Source organism: Pelophylax lessonae (assembly GCF_965119305.1).
Source record: "Pelophylax lessonae genome assembly, chromosome: 2".
Classification (NCBI taxonomy): Eukaryota; Metazoa; Chordata; class Amphibia; order Anura; family Ranidae; genus Pelophylax; species Pelophylax lessonae.
In genome coordinates, this window is record NC_138769.1 from 461,465,738 (window position 1) to 461,487,786 (window position 22,049).

A 22,049-nucleotide genomic window follows, 5' to 3' on the forward strand; every position below is an offset into this window, starting at 1 on the left:
GGGATTAAAATTCAAAATTTCCAATGGACATCCAGAAACCCTTCCTTTCCTGTAAGTGATCAGTGCCGAGACCAGAATGGTCATAACAGACCAGCTGCTTCTAGGACATGATACAGAATAGGATTGCACTGATTTTTTTTTTTTTTTTTTTAATTGGGGAGTACAAGTACTTGTGCTCAAGTTCTCGCAGATACCTTTGCGATGCGATTTGAGCCCATAAAAAAGGAACTGCAAAGAAATCGCATGCAATTTGAACAGGAATGCTGTGCAATTCCTGTCTGAATCGCATGGTTTCTCACACCACTCGTGTGAACCCAGGCTGATGGTTCTAAAATAAGCCCAGGTTCATGCAGGAGTGGGTGGGGGAAACCGCACATGATTCTGACAGGAATCGCACCACATTCCTGTTCAAATTACATGCTATTCTTTTCAGTGCGATTTGAGCCCATTCATTTCGCATGGGTTCAAATTGCACCGCAAAGGTATCCATTTGGGTATCAGAGCATTTGCACGAGTACTGCTCAGTATCGATTCCAATATCGGTGCAACCCTAATACAGAACATGAGAGTTCTTGTCCTTTACCAATAAAGGAAAGACTAAAGCTAGCCATACACGTTAAAGCCTGGTACGCACTGCTAGTTCTCTTCTCGTTCAACCCAGTGGGCTGAATGAAAAAAACTGACTGCCCAGGTCGGAGCCGCTGTACTAACAATCTGATGTTAGTACATCAATCTCCCCTGCTATTGTGTTCCGACAGGGGATGGCCTTCCCCCCGTCAGAACACTCCAGCCATTGGCTGAGTGCGCGGATTATCAGACCTTTTTCGGTCATGCCCCTGTGACAGACGCCAGCTGAAAGGCCAGCTTCTGTTGGACCGGCTGCAATACACACGGGCCAAATGTCAGACGGTTTCTATTGAACCGGCTGATGCCACCCGACATTTGGCCCGTGTGTACGGGGCTTTAGGTGAACAAGTCAACAGATTCCTCCATCTACAATAAACAGTGTGGATGGAGGAATATCCCCTCCTGGCTATTGTATTCTGACAGCCACAGCTCCTACATATATCTCAACACCTAAACAGGGCTGCATCTGAATAAATTCAGTCACTATTTAGCCAATAATTTGCCACCTGGCTTCAATGATTTTTTAACTCAACTTTTGTTGAGCCGGGTGGTGCTAAAAGAGCCACCCACAGTTCAAAGCGTGGTGGATTTCGTCTAAATTCTCCACATGGCCAGCCTAACTTTCCTTTTCAGTGTGAAAGATTTAGTCACTAGAAATACCAATGAAGGTATGTGTGGGGTCATAACCAATTAAAATCAATCTGTACTTTCCCACTGTTCTCAGTGTGTACACCAAGATGAATGGTTGCTAGGAGGCTTCACAAGCATTTCTTATTTCCTTCCAATCCATGTTTCAGTCAATGCCAAGTGTAAAGGAACACACTGCAGCATAAGGTAGAAGATTAATAGTACACAATATCCCATTCTAAAAAGCCTTTTTTGAATATTATTTATAGCTGTACTAATCTTTTGCAGGGTCAGAAAACCGCAGAGCTGGAGGAAGATAAATATAGCGGTCTTGCTGCCAGCGCACAATCTGGATGAGGCACAGTAGGCAGACACCAGCAGAGATATCATTTTCAAACAGCCCTTCGCTGTATGACTGTAAATCATCTATATTGTCACACGTTCATGACTCACCCAATGATGAAGCATGAGACTGCAGTACCAAAGAAAGCATAGGCCAGAATGGATCCGATATTTCTGAAGAAGTGTCTCTGTAAAAAGGGGAACATTACCAAACGTTTATTTCATTTGATGCTTTTACGCAGTTAAAAAAAAAGGACAACAGGTAAAGACATGGAGGAGATCAGCCATATAGCCAAACTGTGCATGTACAATCTAATGGGGTAAACAACCCACTATTGAACTAGGAGCAAAACACATCAGACATGATTTTACTAGTTCATAAAGAAATAAAGACCTCATTATGCCAGTTGCACATAGGAGTATAAAAAAACAAAAACAAAAAAAAAAGCCATTTTTTTTTTTTTTTTACAGATCTGTAATCAGATGCATTGCTGTCTATAACACATACTGCTAAGTACAGAGCCATAGTTTTCAGGTTTCCTCCCACAGCCTCCTCTACTTACAGGAAGAGAATGATTGGAAAGTGAAGCGGGGGTGAACAGATTGCTGGAAGGGGGATGGGTGGCACAAATATTGGAACCAATCCTCATATGGCTCTCCTTTTAGTGCATTCAACTTCTCCTCCTCTCCCTCCCTGCTTTCGGGTGCTGCGGGGGGAGACCTTCTGACACTCCGATCACCCCATCTTCCCTTTCCAAACCCCCCTACCAGCTCCGATCCCCGTGTCCCCTTCCACCAGTGCTGCCAGCTTTGCCACCCCCCCCCCCCCCCCCCCCCACACACACACGCTGCAGGTTTCGCAAGGAGAGCCAAGTAGAGGAATCTGTTCCAGTTGTTCTCCTGTCTAGAGGCTTACTTGTATATCCTGGGGTAATAAATAAGTAGGAGAAGGTTCTGATCTACTAAGAAGCATGGGTCCAAAAATTGGAAATGTTCTGCCATTAAGTGTCTTCTATGTGCAAATTCAAAAATGACTCATTTGTTTCTGCCAGTTCCTTCTTCTTTGTCTACTGCCTTGATGAGGTGACAATTGCCCAATTTTTTTTTTTTTTTTTTAAATCTGGGCAGGGTTGTCACCCTCATGTCACCTGTGCTGGCACTAACAGCCTCCCTGCGTCCACCTTGGTGACACCCACTGATACACTCCCTACTTTCCTAGAGTCACAGGCACTGATGGCAGCTGTAGTTTTCTTAGAGGTCTGCGCACTAATCTAAGATGATGTGCAGGTGCTGAATAGACCCTCTAATGCCAAGTCATCTCAGCACAAGGAAGAGAGCCAGGAACATGGAACAGCTATATTTTGGCAGATTTTGAAAGTAAAAAAATTATGTTTTTTTTTTTTTTTCTTTTTATTAAATACAGAATGGCTTTAGAAGTTGAGTAAGCATTACATTTCACATTTAGGAAATCTGAACCCATAACAGACAACAGATATATATACAGTTGACCAAAATAGACTGTGCAGTCAAAGGGGATTTTTGAATAGAAATAAGTGTGCAATAACAGAAGCAACAATTGCACAAGAACGGAGAACAAAATTTGTTACACAATATAGAACCAAGACAACTCCATGATCTATATACAAGCTCCTTAAGAAGAGTAACACACACCTACAGTTTCATAATATTCTCAACTAAAGGCAGCACAGCCAACCAATACACAAGAAATACAAACATAAGTATTTTAATAAGGCATTGCACTATGTTACTACTAGGTGAAATAGTGACATCTAGTGGCCACAATGTTTGCAACTAACCATGAGTTCTGAGCACAGAAGTAGAAAGAGTCTTTGTGAAGTACTGTGTACAGTATATCTGCAGCCATGCATAAAATAGGGGGTATAACTGCAAAAAATCCATAACTGGTAAAGAATTACTTTTATGGGCTACAACACTTCTCTTTAATGCAGCTTTCAGTTATGGGGATAGGTCACTGCTTCCACTTGCTCTATGATAGGTGAATGGTCACTTATCCATCCCCTTATAATATGCAGCAGAAAAACAGTGCTGTCACCACCCAAAACAATCCCCCAAATTAGCCCAGGTAGTGTTGGCCTTCTGAGGGCTCCAGACATTTCCAGCTTTAAGTTCCATAACTGGAATGATTTGTAGAGCAGCCTAATATCCTCTGCTAGAATGCCTTTGAAATAAACATGTGTAAAGGTCATAGCCAGATTAAAGTATATCTAAAGGCAAAATCCCCCCCCCCCCCCCAGTTTTGGATAGAATGTAGAGGGATTAGAATGCATCTCAGTTTTTACTGCTGTCTGTGCCCCCGTTAGGTAGATTCACCCTCTCGCTTTGTCCTGTTTACTATTATCATTGAAAGTAAAAGAAAATCCCAATTTTGCATTTCCTCAGAAAAGTGACAGAGGGGGAATATCTTCCAGTGGGGACACTAATTCTTGGGGTTCAGAAGAAATTTCCTTAATTTGCAGGGATTTACTCTCACTTCCTGTTTGGCTATGGGACAGGAAGTGATGGGAAATCTCCGCAATGGGACACAGATGGCAAAATAAAAAACTGACAGGGGTTATAACCCTCCCTTGCGCTATCCAAAACGAAAACAAACAAGAAAACGTTTTGCCTATAGTTCTATTTAACATGTTTATGCAACAAAACAAACCTTGGGGTGGACAAAGTGCCTGTGCAACCTAGCCCTCTAAAAAGTCTAGGGGCTCATTTTATTTCAACAAACTTTGCTTTTAAAATTCCTAAAGCAGAAAACCAATACCAAAGACGATACCCTGGCACCAGTCTTTTCCTTCTGACATCACTAGCTCAGGCTTCCTAACTTTCTAAGCTAAGGAGGAGTTAGTGATGTCAGAAGGATGAGACTGGTGCCAGGGTATCTTTGGCATTGTTTTTCTTTCATTTTAAAAGTTTCTGGGAATAAAATGGACCAGTGGTCCTCAACTCCGGTCCTCTGGGCCCACTAACAGGTCACATTTTAAGTATTACCTTGGGGAGATTGCAGACTAGAATACTGCAATCACTGAGCAGCAAATGAGATCACCTGTGATGTAATTTAGTTATCTTGCAAACCTGGCCTGTTAGTGGGCCACGAGGACCGGAGTGGAGGACCACTGCCCTAGAACTTAGAAGGCTAAACTGCACAGGCACTTTGTCTACTCCAAGATCTCTTTGGTACATAAACATATTGACCTGGTCATGACATTTGCTTTGTAGGGGGTTTTTCACTGTCAGGGTCTTAAGAATGTTAAACTCTCTTCCACAATTGGTGGTGTCAATGGGGAGTTTTGATACTTTTAAAAGACTCTTGGACGTGCATCTCAAAGAACACAATATACAGGGATATGGGAAATAATTATCTTCACTGACACCCAGACACCTACACAGGTTGAACTGAATGGACTATTGTATTTAATCAAACTGAACCCATACGTTAGAGTTTTAGAACAAAATATGACACAACCCTGCCTGGCCCCCAGGTATGCAGATCATTTGGTATATACTGTATATGCAACAAGTCACTAGCTGAACCCACAAGTGTTTTTTTACAACCTACGTTTCCTTTAACCACTTCCATACCGAGTCATGTAAAATGACGTCGGCAAAGTGGTTGTCTAGATCCGGGCCGCCGTCATATGACGTCGGCCCGTTCTAGCTGCTACTGCGTGCCCCCGGCGGCGCGCAGCGGCGCGATAAGGGATGAGGCTCGTCCCTCGGACATAGCCCATCCCTGATCAAGGTAAACAGCCAATAGAAATTGGCTGTTTACCACGTGATCGGCTGTGTCAATCACAGCCGATCACATGAGCGGCTCCAGCACGAGCCGCTCGTTCTCTCTGCAATGCGCGCCCCCGGGGGCGCGCAGAGCAGCGATCGGGGACGAGGCTCGTCCCTCGGACAGAGTCGATCCCCGATCTAGGTAAAGAGCCAATGAAATTGGCTCTTTACCACGTGACCGGCTGTGTCCAATCACAGCCGGTCACAAATGTCAACAGAGAACACGGTAACTAGCTGTCACCGTGTTCTCCTCCTCACACACTGATCCTGTGTGAGGAGGAGATTGTGGTAACAGCTAGTTACCAAGTACAGTGCACCCCAAACACACTGATTGCCCCCCCCCCCCCAATAAAGAGCACCTGTCACTAGCCCATCAAAGTACCCGAGTACCTGTCACCAGCCCATCGGGTACTCTGATGACAGGTACTCGGGTACTCTGATGACGGGTACTCGGGTACTCTGATGACGGGTACTCTGATGACGGGTACTCTGATGACGGGTACTCTGATGACGGGTACTCTGATGACGGGTACTCTGATGACGGGTACTCTGATGACGGGTACTCTGATGACGGGTACTCTGATGACGGGTACTCTGATGACGGGTACTCGGGTACTCTGATGACAGGTACTCGGGTACTTTGAGTACCTGTCAACGGAGTACCCGTCATCAGAGTACCTGAGTACCTGTCACCTACCCATCAGAGTACCCGAGTACCTTCCACCTGCTCATCAGAGTACCTGACGCCTGAAGTACCCAAGTACTTGCCGCCTGCTCATCAGTACCCATCAGTACTCATCAGTACCTATCACGTATCAGTACTGATCATCAGTACCCATCAGTACAGTATCACCTATCAGTCAGTGAGTACTACTCATCAGTACCTATCACCTGCCTGTCACCTGCCCATCAGAGTACCCGAGTACCTGCCACCTGCTCATCAGTACCAGAGTACCTGTCACCTGCCCAACAAAGTACCCGAGTACCTGTCACCCTTCATACAGCCACCATGTCCAAGTCCAAAAAGGTTTATATACGTCCTCCGTTTAAACCTAAATACCGGTGTTATGGCAGCAGATAGCTGCCATAACCCTGGTATTTTTTTAAACGGTGGACGGTTGGCTTTCCGATAAGGGTGGTCCCAGCGGCGGATTCGCCGTGGGATCACCCTTCCGGGATGGCGGAAGAGGCGCCCCCCCCCCCCTCCCGACGCTTTCCGGTCCTTTTCCCCGCTTACCGGACCCGCCGGCAGCGGGGAAAACGATCCGGTCCCGAATCCTCACAGACAAGCTTGCCCTCACTTGACTCTATGGTCTTGGAGGACCGGAGCTACGGAAAATGTTGTTGCCTAGTAACCGGTTTAAAGGTCCTTTTTTTTTTTTTTTTTCTATCTTTTAGTGTACTTGTGAGATCTGAGGACTTTTTGACCCCAGATCTCACAAAAAAGAGGTCCTGTCGTGCCTATTTCTATTACGAGGAATATTTACATTTCTTTTAATAGAAATAAAAATGATCAATTTTTTTTTTTTTTTTTTAAACGGTGTAAAAATAATAATAAATAAAATAAATAGTAAAAAAAAAAAAAAATTAAAGCGCCCTGTCCCCGTTAGCTCGCGCGCAGAAGCGAATGCATACAGAAACCCCGCCCACATATGTAAACGGTGTTCAAACCACACATGTGAGGTATCGCCGCGATCGTTAGAGCAAGGGGAATAATTTGAGCCCTAGACCTCCTCTGTAACTCAAAGATGGCTGCCTGTAGAAATTTTTAAATTGTCGCCTATGGGGATTAAGTAGAAACGTTTGTCACCATTCCGTGAGCGTGCGCAATTTTGAAACATGGCATGTTGGGTATCTATTTACTCGGCGTAACATTATCTTTCACATTATGGAAAAAAATTGGGCTAACTTTACTGGTTTCTTATTTTTTAATTAAAAAAAGTGAATTTTTTCCAAAAAAATTGCGTTTGGAAGACCGCTACGCAAATACGGTGTGATAAAAAATATTGCAATAATCTCCATTTTATTCTCTAGGGTCTCTGCTAAAAAAAAATATATAATGTTTGGGGGTTCTAAGCAGTTTTCTAGCAAAACAACGGATTTTTGCTTGTAAACACCAAATGTCAAAAATAGGCCTAGGCAAGTGGCTAGGATGCATGATGATGCTCCTTGGATGTTAGGCCCCTCTATATGGCTAGGCTGTGAAAAAGTCTCACACATGTGGTATTGCCATACTCAGGAGGAGTGGCAGAATGTATTTTGGGGTGTCATTTTTGCTGTGTACATGCTATGTGTTAGGAATATCCTATAAATTGACAACTTTGTGTAAAAAAAAAAAAGTTTTCATTTTTTTCCCACATTTTCCAAAAACCTGTGGAAAAAAATAATATGTTCAAACGACCCATAATGCCTCATAGAATATATGTTGGAGTGTTTGCTTTCCAAAATGGGGTCATTTTGTGGACTTTTCCATTGTATTGGTGCTCTAGGGCATTGAAAAGTGTGATAGGTAGTAAGAAAGTTTTATGTGTATTTATGCTCCTAGAACGCCTGAATGTGCTTCTTGGACGTGGAGTCTCTTTTTGTGGCCAGGCTGTGTAAAAGTCTCACACATGTGGTATCGCCATACTCGGAAGGAGTAGCAGAATGTATTTTTGGGTGTAATTTTTGCTGTGTACATGCTATGTGTTAGAAATAGCTTATAAATTGACAACTTTGTGGGGAAAAAAAAAAAGAAAAAAAATTTTTTTTCTTCATTTTCCCAAGAATTGTGGGAAAAAATTACAACTTCAAAAAACTCACCATGCCTCTTACTAAATACCTTGGACTGTCTACTTTACAAAAAGGGGTCATTTGGTCGGTATTTGTACTGTCCTGACATTTCAGGGCCTCAAGAAAGGAGATAGGCAGTCAGTACATCTGGTGTGATCAATTTTCAGTAATTGGTACCATAGCTTCTAGACTCAATAACTTTCACACAGACTAAATAATATACACTAATTTGGGTTAATTTTACCAGAGACATGTAGCAGTATACATTTTGGCCCAAATGTATGAAGAAAAATTTATTTTTTGCAAAATTTCATAATTGAAACTAAAAAAAAGTGTTTTTTTTTCAAAATTTTTGCTCTTTTTTTGCATATATCACGAAAAAAAAAAACCCCAGTTGTGATCAAATACCACCAAAAGAAAGCTCTATTTGTGTGAAAAAAATGATAAAAATTTTGTTTGGTTACAGTGTAGCATGACTGAGCAATTGTCATTCAAAGTGTGAGAGTGCTGAAAGCTGAAAATTGGTCTGGGCAGGAAGGGTGTCTAACTGCTCTGTATGGAAGCGGTTAAGAATAACCAATGCAGTACAGGTGCATTTCAAAAAATTTGAATATCATCAAAAAGTTAACTTATTTCAGTAATTAAATTCAAAAAGTGAAATGCATATTTTATATAGATGGATTACACACACACACACAGAGTGATAGATTTCCAACATTTTTTTTTTTTTTTTTTTACTTTCATGATTATGGCTTACAGCTAGTAAAAACCCAAAATTCAGTACAATAAAACCTTGGTTTGCGAGCATAATTCTTTCCAGGAGCATGCTTGCAATCCAAAGCAATCGTGTATCAAAGCAAATTTCCCCATAAGAAATAATGAAAACTCATATGATTCGTTCAACAACCATTTATTTATATAAAAATGATTACGGCAATACAAAATACAGTATAAAGTGTACTGTTAAAAAATAAAACAAATTAACCTGCACTTCAAAATACAGTACTGTACAGTATAAAGTGTACAGTAAAAAACAACTTAACATGCACTTTGTGGCACCAACCATATACCATTATGACCAGGCTTCCAATCCACAGTTCAATTGGTATTAATGTGTATATATATATATATATATATATATATATATATATATATATATATATATATATATAACAGTACACTCATAATGTTAAGGAGTCTGGTGCAATTCCAAAGCCGCTGGTGTAAATATACTGTACAATGTACAAGTGTCTCAGAGTTCTGCAGGAAGCCCTGGGAGCCACCAGCGCTCCCGGACTTATGGCCACACACAGGACTATATACAGTAAACCAGCAGCTTTGGAATTCCACCAGGCTCCTTAACATTGGGAGTGTAATTCTTTTTTTTTTTTTTTTTAAACAATACAACTACGGCTTGTATATTGCTCGTATATCAAAACAGCGCTCGCAAATCAAGGCAAGATTTAAAAAAAAAAAAAAAAAAAAAACTTTACTCATCTTTCAAAACGCTCGTAAACCAAGGTTTTACTGTGCCTCAGAAAATGAGATTACATAAGACCAATTAAAAAAAAAAAGGATTAAAAATACAGAAATGTTGGCTTACTGAAAAGTAGGTCCACGTACAGTATAGTATGCACTCAATACTTGGCCGGGGCTCCTTTTGCATGAATTATGGCATCAATGCGGTGTGGCATGGAGGCGATCAGCCTATGGCACTGCTGAGGTGTTATGGAAGCAAAGGTTGCTTTGATAGTGACCTTCAGTCCGTTTGCATTGTTGGGTCTGGTGTCTCATCCTCCTCTTGACAGGTTTAGGTCAGACAAGTTTGCTGGCCAATTAGGCACAGTTATACCATGCTCATTAAACCAGCTTCTGGTACTTTTGGCAGTGTGGGCAGGTGTCAAGTCCTGCTGGAAGATAAAATTAGCATCTCCATAAGGTGGTCAGCAGAGAGAAGCATGAAGTGCTCCAGAATTTCCTGGTAGAGGGCTGCGCTGACTTTGGACATGAAAAAATGCAGTAGACTACACCAGCAGATGACATTGCTCCGCAAATTATCATGGGCTGTGGAAAATTTTGCATTTCATTTGGAAATCAAGGTCCCAGAGTCTGGAGGAAGGGTAGAGAGGCAAAGAATCCAAGTTGCATGAGGTCCAATATGACGTTTCCACAGTCCGTGATGATTTGGGGAGCCATGTCATCTGCTGGTGTAGCCCACTGTGTTTTATCAAGTCCAAAGTCAGTGCAGCCCTCTATCAGGAAATTCCAGAGCACTTCATGCTTCCCTCTGCTGACCAGCCTTTTGGAGATGCGGATTTAATTTTCCAGCAAGACTTGGCACCTGCCCACACTGCCAAAATGACTAATACCTGGTTTAATGATCATGGTATCACTGTGCTTGATTGGCCAGCAAACTCGCCTGACCTAAACCCCATAGAGAATCTGTGGGGTTTGTCAAGAGGAAGATGAGAGACACCAGACCTAACAATGCAGATGAGCTGATGCAACCTGTGCTTCCATAACACCTCAGCAGCAGTACCACAGGCTGATCGCCTGCAAACCATGCCGCCTTGATGCAGTAATTCATGCAAAAGGAGCCCCGACCAAGTATTGAGTGCATACTATACTGTACATGGACATACTTTTCCGTAGGCCAACATTTCTGTATTAAAAACCTTTGTTATGGTCTTATGTAATATTCAAATTTTCTGAGATACAGAATTTTGGGTTTTCGGTAGCTGTGTGCCATAATCATCAAAATAAAAAAGAAATGCTTGAAATATATTACTCTGTGTGTAACACATCTACATAAAATATAGGAGTTTCACTTTTTTAATAGAATTACTGAAATAAAATTAACTTTTTGATGATATTCTAATTTTGAGATGTACCAGTAAGTTAGAGGTTGGATGAAATTTTTGTTGTAGTTCAATACTTCAATAGCTAAATAGTAATAGTTATAGTTCCAAAAGAGTAACCAGCCATCCCTTCAAATAAAAAAGTTGGAAGTTAAGCTTATTGCACACGACTTCACTGACAGAAAGCAGAAACAACTACTCTCACATGTAGCACCGAATGGAGCATGAATCATGGAAGCAGTGTCACGGCACCAAAATCCTTGCCCACTCCATATGTTTAATGTTTAAATGTAATATTTTTCCCCAGCATCTCTAAGTGCTCTATTTGGGGTCTGCTTGTGTGCTGCCACATTTGTCTCTGTACAGCCACAGCTGCCTGTGTACTGGTACAATCTTCCATGCATTGTCTATATTTTGTTACAGCTACCTATGTGCTTACAGAGTTTGCCAATTATTATGATAGTTACGTCTGTATTTTTATATCTGTCAGTTTATTGTCAAAGCTACCCAAACATCGCCACAACTGCCCATGCTATGCATGCCATGGCTCTACTGTTTCTGCTCCACCAGGGAGCATAGGTGCCCTCCGACGAGTGTGCAGATAACCCTGGCCCTGGCCTTAGAGACAGCAATAGAGATCAGCAAAATACAAGCAAGTGCACTCTGTTGGGTCATTTGGCAGGACTTTATAGAGACAAATTTCACCACCATTTACACCCCCCCCCCCCCCCCCCGAAAAATATCCAAGAAGTACACATTTATGCTAATTCGAGATAGATTGAAATTTGGCTGGTTCAGCAGAGACCATATAAATTTTAATCCATCTTTGGCTACTCCTGTTTGACAGAAGTCCAACAATCAACTTCTGTCAAATGGGAATGTTGGAAAACTTTTGTTGATCAGCGGCTTGCAGCCGATCAGTGTATTCTGCGGTCAGAATAAAAAGACACAGAGTGGAGGATTCCTCCATCAACCTAGAGGAGTCCATTTGTTTTTCCATCAGCCCACTAGCTGATGGAAAAAATAAATAAAATAAAATGATGTCGGGAATGGTTAGCCTTACACACTATACAAACATATGATTTTATCCTGGGTTACAATAACTGTATATAAAGTATACACAGGTATATTGGTGCTTTAAGCACACTTTCATTCCAAGATTATGTAATGGTTGAGTTGAAATTTAGCCACGTTTAAGTTCTATAAACCTGAGTTTATACCTCAATGATGGAGCCATACAATTCTCACTAAAAACTGTTTTGCATCAATTTCAAGAGAATGTGTGAGAGACATTACAATTATGTGTGTTTTCGTACACATTAAAGTCCAACTCTCTCCTAATAATACACTTGTATGTTTCTGAGCATGTGCAGACATGTCGATTGCTAGCACAATTATACATTCTGTTGTAGGAAAGGACAGGTCCTGAAGACATTGATCTATTAGTAAACCTGAATGTGAAATGTTGGGTTACAAGACAAAAAAAAAAATGTAAATGGACACTAAGGGTCCTTTCACACGAACGATCCGATCAGATCCACCTGTCAGTTTTTCAGGCAGACCTAATCGGATTCTCCATGCATCCCTATGGGGCAGCGGATGTCAGCGGAGACATCTCCACTGACACCGGCTGCTATCCGATTCCGATCCTGTCCGTGAAATCCGGACGGATGGAAATCCTATTTTCCATCTGTCCAGCGGATTGGATCGGATAAGATCGGATGAGAACACACAGGCGGTCCGTTCTCATCCTATTCCCCCATAGAGAGCAACGAGGATCTGACAGCTTCATCTTCGCACACAGAGCGGAGACAGAGCTGTCATCTGCCTGCTCAGCGGGGATCGGCGGATCAATCCCCGCTGAGCAGAGAGCGGACCGTGCTGGACGGTGCATCATGTGAAAGGACCCTTAGGAGACAGAGCTATCAGATTCCCGCTGCTCTCTAAGGGGGAATCAGATGAAAACAGACCACCTGTTAGTTTTCATCCGATCCGCTGGACAGATGGAAAATAGGGTTTCCATCCAAACGGATTTCACGGACAGGATCGGAATCGGATAGCAGCGGGTGTTAGAGGTGAGGTTTCCGCTGACATCCACTGTCCCATAGGGATGCATGGAGGATCCGATCAGGTCCGCCTGAAAAACTGACAGGCGGATCTGATCGGATCGTTCGTGTGAAAGGACCCTTACTCAAAATCGTAGGTAGTTGAATGCCAGTATACTATATATCTCCCATAAAAGACTCTAACTCAACATACAGTAACAGGACTGATCTGTTATGGAAACCGCAATCAGCTTCAACATATCTGGCATTGATAGCCCTCCTTCATCTTTTTTTAGAGCTAGTTCTGAATAAAAAGTTTGCCCATCACAGAGATAGGCCAACAGTATACTACTAGGCTGTAGGGGGCAAATCAGAGGCGTATGTCAAGGGAGCTGCTTGAACGATATTGACTTCTGGCATCATTGAGCACTGTATAGTGGATCCAAACTGACAAGTATCTAGAAAAGCCTGTGATCTGGAGTATGTGCCACTTTACATTTTATTAGAGCTCACATGTTCACTTAACTTAATATTCCATATTTACAGTCAGATTTTCAGAAAAAGGCCATTGTTTGCAGCGTGAAAATATGATCCAGATCTCCTCCTCCACTCACACAGCTGAATAATGCCCGTAAACACAAGATAAAAAGCTACTAAATTTAATGTCTATGGGGAGCTCTCAGACACAAACAGCCAAGGTTCATCAGAATGATAGCAAACAGGTTAGAAAACCTTATCTGATCAGTTTCCCCTGATAAGCCAGTGTTGAAGGTGTCTGCAGCATGTATTCCAATCCTTGTTCCTGAGGCCTAAAAACATATTGGAAAACGTACTTTAAGCAATACTCTGGCTGGAAGTCTTGCTTGTGATTCCATGTCTGACCACCTTCTATCGTCTAGTGTAGCAAGCAAAATGAGGTGCCTTATTGGATGTATTCAAAATAATCAGGAGCCCTCCAATCCTAAAGGGATAATGAATAACCTTCTTGGAGCGGACACCAGTGTGATCCCTCCTTAGTAACATTGCATGCTTTCAAGTATACAGACATTGCTGTGCTTTCCCAAGAATTGCTAATGATTCTATGGCTACCTACAGAAATAGCATCATACACAAAAGTATTTGGTCTCTTAAGAATTTTTTTAAATCATTATTCTGTTTACAGAAAAATAAAATGTATTTATTCATTTTTTGAGTCACTAAATTATAAACACTCTTGCTTTATCAATACTTTTCAAAAACTGATCACATAGGGTGGTGTGGGTCGATGTCTTACCTTTTTTAGGCTGTATCCTGCATGAAATATGATCGGAGGCAGTAAAATATTAAAGAAGACTTCTGGGTCGAAGGTCACCTGCAAACAAACGATACAAGCTTTAGTGGGTGAAATCTAAAAACCATGACATATTTGTCTGTCTTTACATATGAATTGTTACATAATGTTTAACCCGTGCACAGAGCTTTTTTTCCATTCTAAATAAAGAAAACCATACCATACAGTACATGTCATTTTTACCATTACCTCTGACATTATTCTCTTCACATACATCAGTGTTAAGAAACATTCTGGCATTTAAAAAAAGAAACCAGTGAAAGTATTTTCTTTCTAGTCCAGAGATAATCTTATGCTTCTTTACTTTCAGCTGGCTCAGTGTCTCCTCACTATTAGGATTTCTACTCTTCATAAAGTTTCCGCTCTCACTAGTACAATTCCAAACTCACCAGATTTCCAGTGCGACTTTCTTGCGACTTATTACACTCTATGGCAGGGGTCTTCAAACTATGGCCCTCCAGTTGTTCAAGAACAATTCCCATCATGCCTAGATATGTCTGTGAATGTCATAGTTTTACAATGCCTCATGAGATGTGTAGTTCCACAACAGCTGGAGGGCCGTAGTTTGAACATCCTTGTTCTATGGCACAGGTGTCAAACTGGCGGCCCTCCAGCTGTTGCGGATCTACAAGTCTAATGAGGCATTGCAAGGCTGACAGTTACAAGCATGACTCCCATAGCCAGAGGCCTCATGGGACTTGTAGTTCCACAACAGCTGGAGGGCCATTGTTTGAAAGTCCTTGCTCTATAGCACAGGTGTAAAACTGGTGGCCCTCCAGCTGTTGCGGATCTACAAGTCTCATGAGGCATTGCAAGGCTGACAGTTACAAGCATGACTCCCATAGGCAGAGGCATGATGGCACTTGTAGTTCTGCAACAGCTGGAGGACCTCCAGTTTGACACCCCTGCTCTATGGCATTCAACTGGTAAGAAAGTTGCATCAAAAGTAGTGCAGAAAACTTTTTTGAAGTCACAGCAATTAGAACAGTGGCCAAAAAAACACATGGTCATCAACTTGTAATGTGACTTCACATGTTGTAAGTTGCATGACAAGTCGCACTAGTGAGAACGGAGCCAGAATATAATGAACTACAGATAACAGTAAAATAACAATTGTATTTATTGGAAGCCGTCATCATTTCACTGTAAATGACAAAGTTATAGGTCATTTACAATGAAATTGCCTCTTTTGCAGCAGCAGCAGGATTTCTCAACGTTTTACAGTTGCTTCCTTTTGTATTTAAAAGTCATTCTTCTCATGACCATCTGACATCTGGCCAAAAAAATCTCGCTTGCAACTATAAGGCCATGGTGTTCATTCTTCTTCAGAACCTCTAATGTAGGAGAAGGGGCGGACATACCACTTGTGCAGACTGTGCAGCTGAACAAGGGCCCTCTGATGTTTAGAGTCCCATAATAACCAGTTGTTGGTCTGACGAGTCCTGGAATTTCTTACCACTGTCACTAAGATTTGAACACTGCTCACTTCTAAATTAAATAAGTCTTAGGCCCCTTTCACACTTGTACCACTCCAAAGCTGCGCCGACTTTGGAGTGCAACTTTGGATAGGTGCAACTTGGATACGACATTGGCTTTGACCAGTTTTAATGGACAACTGTTGCACACAAGTTGCATTGTATAACATTCGGGTTTGAATTTCATGCAACTTCTGAGTGTTACCATTGAAGTCTATGGTCCTTAAATTGCATGAAAGTCGGACCAAAGTAGTGCATGAACTACTCTGAAGTTGCTGCAACTTTAAGTTGCGCATATATAAATGGGTATCATTGGAAAACATGGGGAACGACATGTCGTGCAACTCTGATGTCCAAAGTTGCATGACAAGTTGCACAAGTGTGAAAGGGGCCTTAAGCCAACCATAGAAGGATCGAATCTCGGCCGGTTTAGCAGGGACCGGTCGAAATTCAATGCATCTATGGGTAGCCTGACTGTACCCAAGTCAATCCATTAGCTGATTTTGGTACAACCAACCTGTTGGATTTTTAACATACGATTACAGCTGACAGCTATAGCTGCTAGCAGTAACCACTGCCGGCCGGCAAGGCTCTTTACGCTCTCAACTGGCAGAACACAACAGCGCTGCAGGAAGAATTTCCCTATCAACGCTGACTGGGTTGATGGGGTAACTGAGCGATTTTCTTTCCTTTCACCCATGCTAGAAGAAAAGAAAATCAAATGAACTAAGGCTTGCCTTGCTTATCTGGCCAGCAGTTATTTGGGGGAAGTCTTGCAAAGGGGCCACTTGGTAACTATCTGCCAATGTGTAGGAGCATTAAATTGTGCTGTAGGGTAATGCTCATTTTGTTAAGCGCTGCGCAAACTGTTGGCGCTATATAAATCCTGAATAATAATAATAATGTGTGCTGCTACAGAAACCAATCAGCCTCTGCCATGTTGCTACAGCAAGTTAACAATTGCTAGAAAATCGGAGTGGCCGAGGACTTAACATACGATTTATTGTAAGTACAGGACAAACCTCTTTTAGTTTGCTTTTTGCCATTTTAAATTGAGTATTTATTACAAAATTCCATTTATGCTGAGGTTGAAGCAGTATTAAACCCAAAACTAAACAAGTAATGTATTGCAGCTTACCAATCCTTAGATGTGGTGGCTGCATTAGTTTTACTATTTTTAGGCTTTATACCCTTCTGTTTTGACCTGGTGATCTGACAAGTAACAAACACACCTGTATTAGTGTATCCCCACTCTGGATGAATGAACACAGGGGGCACCTTTGGACAGCAACATTGTCTGGAAGGAGGGGAGTATTAGACTGACTAGCAGATTTAGATACACTAACAAATTGAAGCCAAACTCCAGCTCCCACTTTATAAACAGTTACGGCAACAGTTTTGTTTCTTTTCCAAATAAAGGTTTTACATAAATAAATTAAAACTGATCATTGTAAGCACCCCTGTAAGTGGTAAAAGATTTTCTCATGCCTCTAACTGCTACAATTGCAGGAGAGCTTGTTCTGTTGGAAAAACTTGAGGCGCCAAAATGGCAGGACAGTACAAATAACACCCCAAATGATCCCTTTTTGGAAAGTAGATATTCCAGGGTATTTAGTAAGAGGCATAGTGAGTTTTTTTTAAGTTATTTTTTCCAACATTTCTTGTGAAAATGAAGAAATACGTTTTATTTTTACACAAGATTGGCATAATAAGGCATTTCTTATACATAGCATATGCATACTTGCAATTACACCCCAAAATACATTCTGCTACTTCTCCTAAATATGGCAATACCACGTGTGAGACTTACACAGCCTGGCCACATACAGAGGCCCAACATGCTAGGAGCATAAATAAATTACACATATCATTTCCTAACGACCTAACACACTTTTGAAGGCCCTGGAGCATTTGGACAAATGGAAACGCCCACGCTGGCCACAACGCTGGATCCTGGGACAGGCGAGTGTGTGTTTATTAAAAGTCAGCAGCAACTTTTTGTAGCTGCTGACTTATAAAACACAAAAAACGTCTGGAATTCTGCTTTAACCACTTCCCACAAACCAACGTACCTGTACGTTGGTTTGAAGACGTGGTTGAACCAGGGTGGTGCCTGCAGCTAGAGGCATCACCTCGGTACTATTTTTTAGAGCCGGTGGTCAGCCTTCTGGAGATCCCTCCCACCACCTTCTATGGCTCTGCCTGGGTCTCCCGTCCCACTGGGAGACCTGAGCAACCAGCCGGCACCTTTGCCAGCTGGTTAGAGTCCCGAGCAAAGCAGGATTTGGCTTCGATCAGGTCTCGGATCACGCAACCCCAGATTTGATGTCATGGCGCCACTTCTGACTGCAAAACAGTGCTGGTTTTAAAAAAAATGACAGTATTCATAAATGCTAATTTCGTCATTTTGAATACTTTGAAGTGCAGTGGAGGGTTCTGGGGTATTTTAGACCCCAGGTCCCTCCATAAAGAGTACCTGTCACTGCCTATTACTGTCACAAGGAATGTTTACAATAAAAGTGATCAGATTTTGGTTTTTTTTTTTTAAATAAATAAGAAAAAATATAAGTAAGTCGCGCCCGCAAATGTAAACCGTGTTCAAATCACACATGTGAGGTATCGCTGCGATCGCCAGAGTGAGAGCAATAATTCTAGCAAGAGACCTCCTCTGTAACTCCAAACTGGTAACTGTAAAATTTTAAAGCATCGCCAATGGAGATTTTTAAGTACAGTAGTTTTTCGTCATTCCACGAGTCTGCACAATTTTAAACAATACCATGTTAGGTATCTATTTACTCAGCGTGACATAATCTTTCACAATATACAAAAAAACTTAGGCTAACTTTACGGTTTTTCTTTTTTATTCAGTGAAATTTATTTTTTCCCAAAAACTTGGGCTTCAAAGACTGCTGCGAATAACCGCATGACAAAAAATATTGCAACAACAACATATTATCTAAGTAATTTTCTAGCAAGAAATACTAATTTTAACATGTAAACAATAAATATGTGCCAGAAAATAGGCTTGGTCCTTAACTGGTTAACACGCAAACTAGCTGCCCAATAGGACTTCCAATGCCGTCAGGGTACACAGGATCTTCAGTGAATGTCTATCTCAGGTCACAGTACTGAAAGCCTTATGGGCAAAAACAGCAAATTTCAGTAAAGGCCTTTGAGGCAATTCTATAAAGTGCAGTGAAGCCAGAGAATGTTTCTGACAATAATAGATGAACTCAAAGTAGAAAATGACTGTCATAAGCCATCTATTTGTCTCAATCTAGATAATAAATTCAATTAGTAGCATTCGAAGGCAGAAAGTACAAAGTCTGATACATCTCATCACAAAGTATAACTCTACTTTGGTGTCAAGCAGTATGGTTCTGCCTTTGATGGTTTTCTTTTTAGAGATTAGAGAGCTTTTGTATATAATAGAGCCTCCGTCTATACAAGCACATGTAACAAACTCGGTGATAGGCAATTGTCAAATTATACCTAATAATATCAGAAAAATAAAGCAGGACTTATAATATGGAATTGTGCTTTTATTATCAATGTAGTTCTATAAACAGAGCTCATCACTTACAATATCCTTAGCTGTATTTAGCACAACTGATTAGGATAGCTTACCACAACCGCATGTTGTCATGTGCTATTCATACATTTGTGCAGGTGACATTTCTGCTTTTTTGCTTTCCCCGATTCCCTATTTCCTCTCTCATCAACATTCTTATGGTAGTGATATAAAAGGTTTGTTTGTTTAAAAAAAAAAAAAAAAACAAACATGTCATACTTACCTGCTCTGTACAGTGGTTTTGCACAGAGCAACCCCGATCCTCTTCTAAGGTCCCCTGTCTGTGCTCCTGGCTCCTCCCCCTTAACCATTTCCCTTAATAGCAAGCTGCTTGCTATGTGGGCACTGGTTTGTGCTCGCTCCAGAGGCCCGGTCTATACATCCATAAGACAGAGCAGCGGCTCAGCCCAGCCCCCTCCTCATTGGCTCACTGGCCGTGATTGACAGCTGTGAGAGCCAATGGTTCTCGGTGCTGTGTCTCAGCCAATAAGATACATAGGTCCAACTTGGACCAAAGTAAGTACACGTATTCCTCACCTTGTTAATCCCTTTTGAACCAGAGAATCATTGCAGTCAGCGTTACTACAGTGATCCTTGTTGTCTTCCAAGTCCAGCACCAAGCAGCTGCCCTTTTGCATAGTGAACGGCCACAGTTCATAGAATGACTTTCATTAGTCTAAAAATGTTCCCTATGGTTACTATGCATGGGACCAGGAAGACCACAAGGAATACTGTACTAGCAGTGGCTAGTACAGTGATTCTCTGCTTCAACAAGAATTGGGCAGGTATAAAATATGTATACCTAACATAGTCCAAGCTGGACCAATGAAACTATGCAAAAAGGATCCTCCTCTTATCGGGTCCCCAAGCAGCGCTTCAAGCCCCTCCCTCCATCCTGCCAAGTGCCCCCAAAGCTAGCAGCTTGCTGTGGGGGCACCTGAGCAAGCACACTCCTGGGTTGCTGCTCTGCATGTTCATTCACACACAGGGCCAAGGCTCAGCCCACTCCCTCTTTCACCTTCTCTTCTTATCGGCTCACTGGTAGTGATTGACAGCAGGAGGACCCAAAGGCCCCTGCTGCTGCCTCAGCCAAAGAGGGAGAGTCCCCAGAGAGCCAAGGCTATTCTGCACATCGCTGGAGCGCAATGGGGCTCAGGTAGGTATTAGGGGAGCTGGGGGGGGGGGGGTGCTGCTACCACAGAGGGTTTTTTTTTTTAACCTGCATGCATTCTAGAAACCTTGAGCCTGTACAACTACTTTAAGGGCTGCTTCCCACCAGATGCAGTACAGTACATTTTTAGTCAGCTTAAAAAATGCAAGAAAAGTGTTTAACACTGATTCCAATAGCCCTGGTTTACATCTGTGCAGTGTGTTACAGTGCAGTCAACAAAAGTAGAGCATTCTACATTTGTTCTGTGATGAACGCATCTGGAACATGGCATAATGCATCGAGAATGCATAATTGAGATGAAGGAAAAAAAAAAAAAAAAAGAAAAGGGCGGGTGGAGGACGACACACCAGACACATCAAAAATGCCCATGCAGAAACACATTCAGAACACAAATTGTGGTTCCAACAGGCCCTAAAGGTTAGAGTACCACTTCCAAGGCATTACAATAAAACAAACAAATCACAACAATGCGCAGGCTTGGGCAGAAATTTCAAAAGCTTTTTAAAAAAATTGTATGGTCACACACAAAGTACTGTTGTGAATGTATGGATACATTCAGTCTTATTTAGATGTGGGCTCTGGGTATACAGGTACGTTACTGGAATTGAGTGCTGCAATCAAACAAGACAGCTAAACATACTTCTGTGGCCACTAGGTGGAGGAAAAAAATTTGATTTTTTAATTACCATAAAAAACATTTCTCTGATGTTCATTGACGGACACAGCACCCACCCCTCTGTGGAATTAGAATTCTGACACTGCTTGTAACTGAAACTGAATGGCTATAGCAGAGAGGGAGTATACCCCCTGGGACAGCCTATAGGGGTAGCCAGAATTTCTTTCTACCTACTGTCCTACTCCTGTAGGGGGCAGTATAACCCAATGGTTAAGAATACCAGGAGCTATGTCTGTCAATGAACATCAGAGAAATTCATTTTACGGTAAATCAAAAATCCCATTTTCATGATGTACTTAACCGATTAATATTGTTTAGGGCCATGTTAAACCAGTTAGAACATAATACAGCTACCTGGGATTCCAAAAAACCTGACTTGTTGGTGCTATATCAGAAAGAGTTGGGCAAGCACTGATCTATGGGCAGCAGTGCACCATAAAATCATAAATCATTTTTTTCCCTCTTTCGTTCACTGACAGACACAGCTTACAGTATTCTTAACCATTGGGACGTCCCAAAACAGTGTTAAACATTAGGGGTGGGAAACAGCAATTTCCAAGGCTAAACATTAGCCAACCAGGCAACAGGGGCTTAACCAAATAACTGCAACCCACCTTAAAAAAACAATAAGACCTCAAAGAGGACCAGGTCCTCTTAACCACTAGCCGACCGCTCATGTTGCTGCTACTGCAGCAGAGCGGCTCGGCTGGGTCCAACGACGTCGCTGGATTCCTCCCTCTCTCGG

The 22,049-nt window shown here is 41.9% G+C and overlaps 1 protein-coding gene across 2 annotated transcripts in view; it reads right to left on the reverse strand.

The window, feature by feature from the left end:
- Positions 1 to 22,049, reverse strand: part of SLC9A7 (solute carrier family 9 member A7) — a 187,886-nt gene that overhangs the window by 101,708 nt on the left and 64,129 nt on the right. For both annotated transcript variants that reach the window (XM_082245922.1, XM_082245921.1), the window contains exons 3-4: positions 14,355 to 14,432; positions 1,708 to 1,784 (exon numbers count right to left, since the gene is read on the reverse strand). In XM_082245922.1, the coding sequence (XP_082102048.1) occupies positions 1,708 to 1,784; positions 14,355 to 14,432 (155 nt within the window). The remainder of the gene's footprint in view (positions 1 to 1,707; positions 1,785 to 14,354; positions 14,433 to 22,049) is intronic.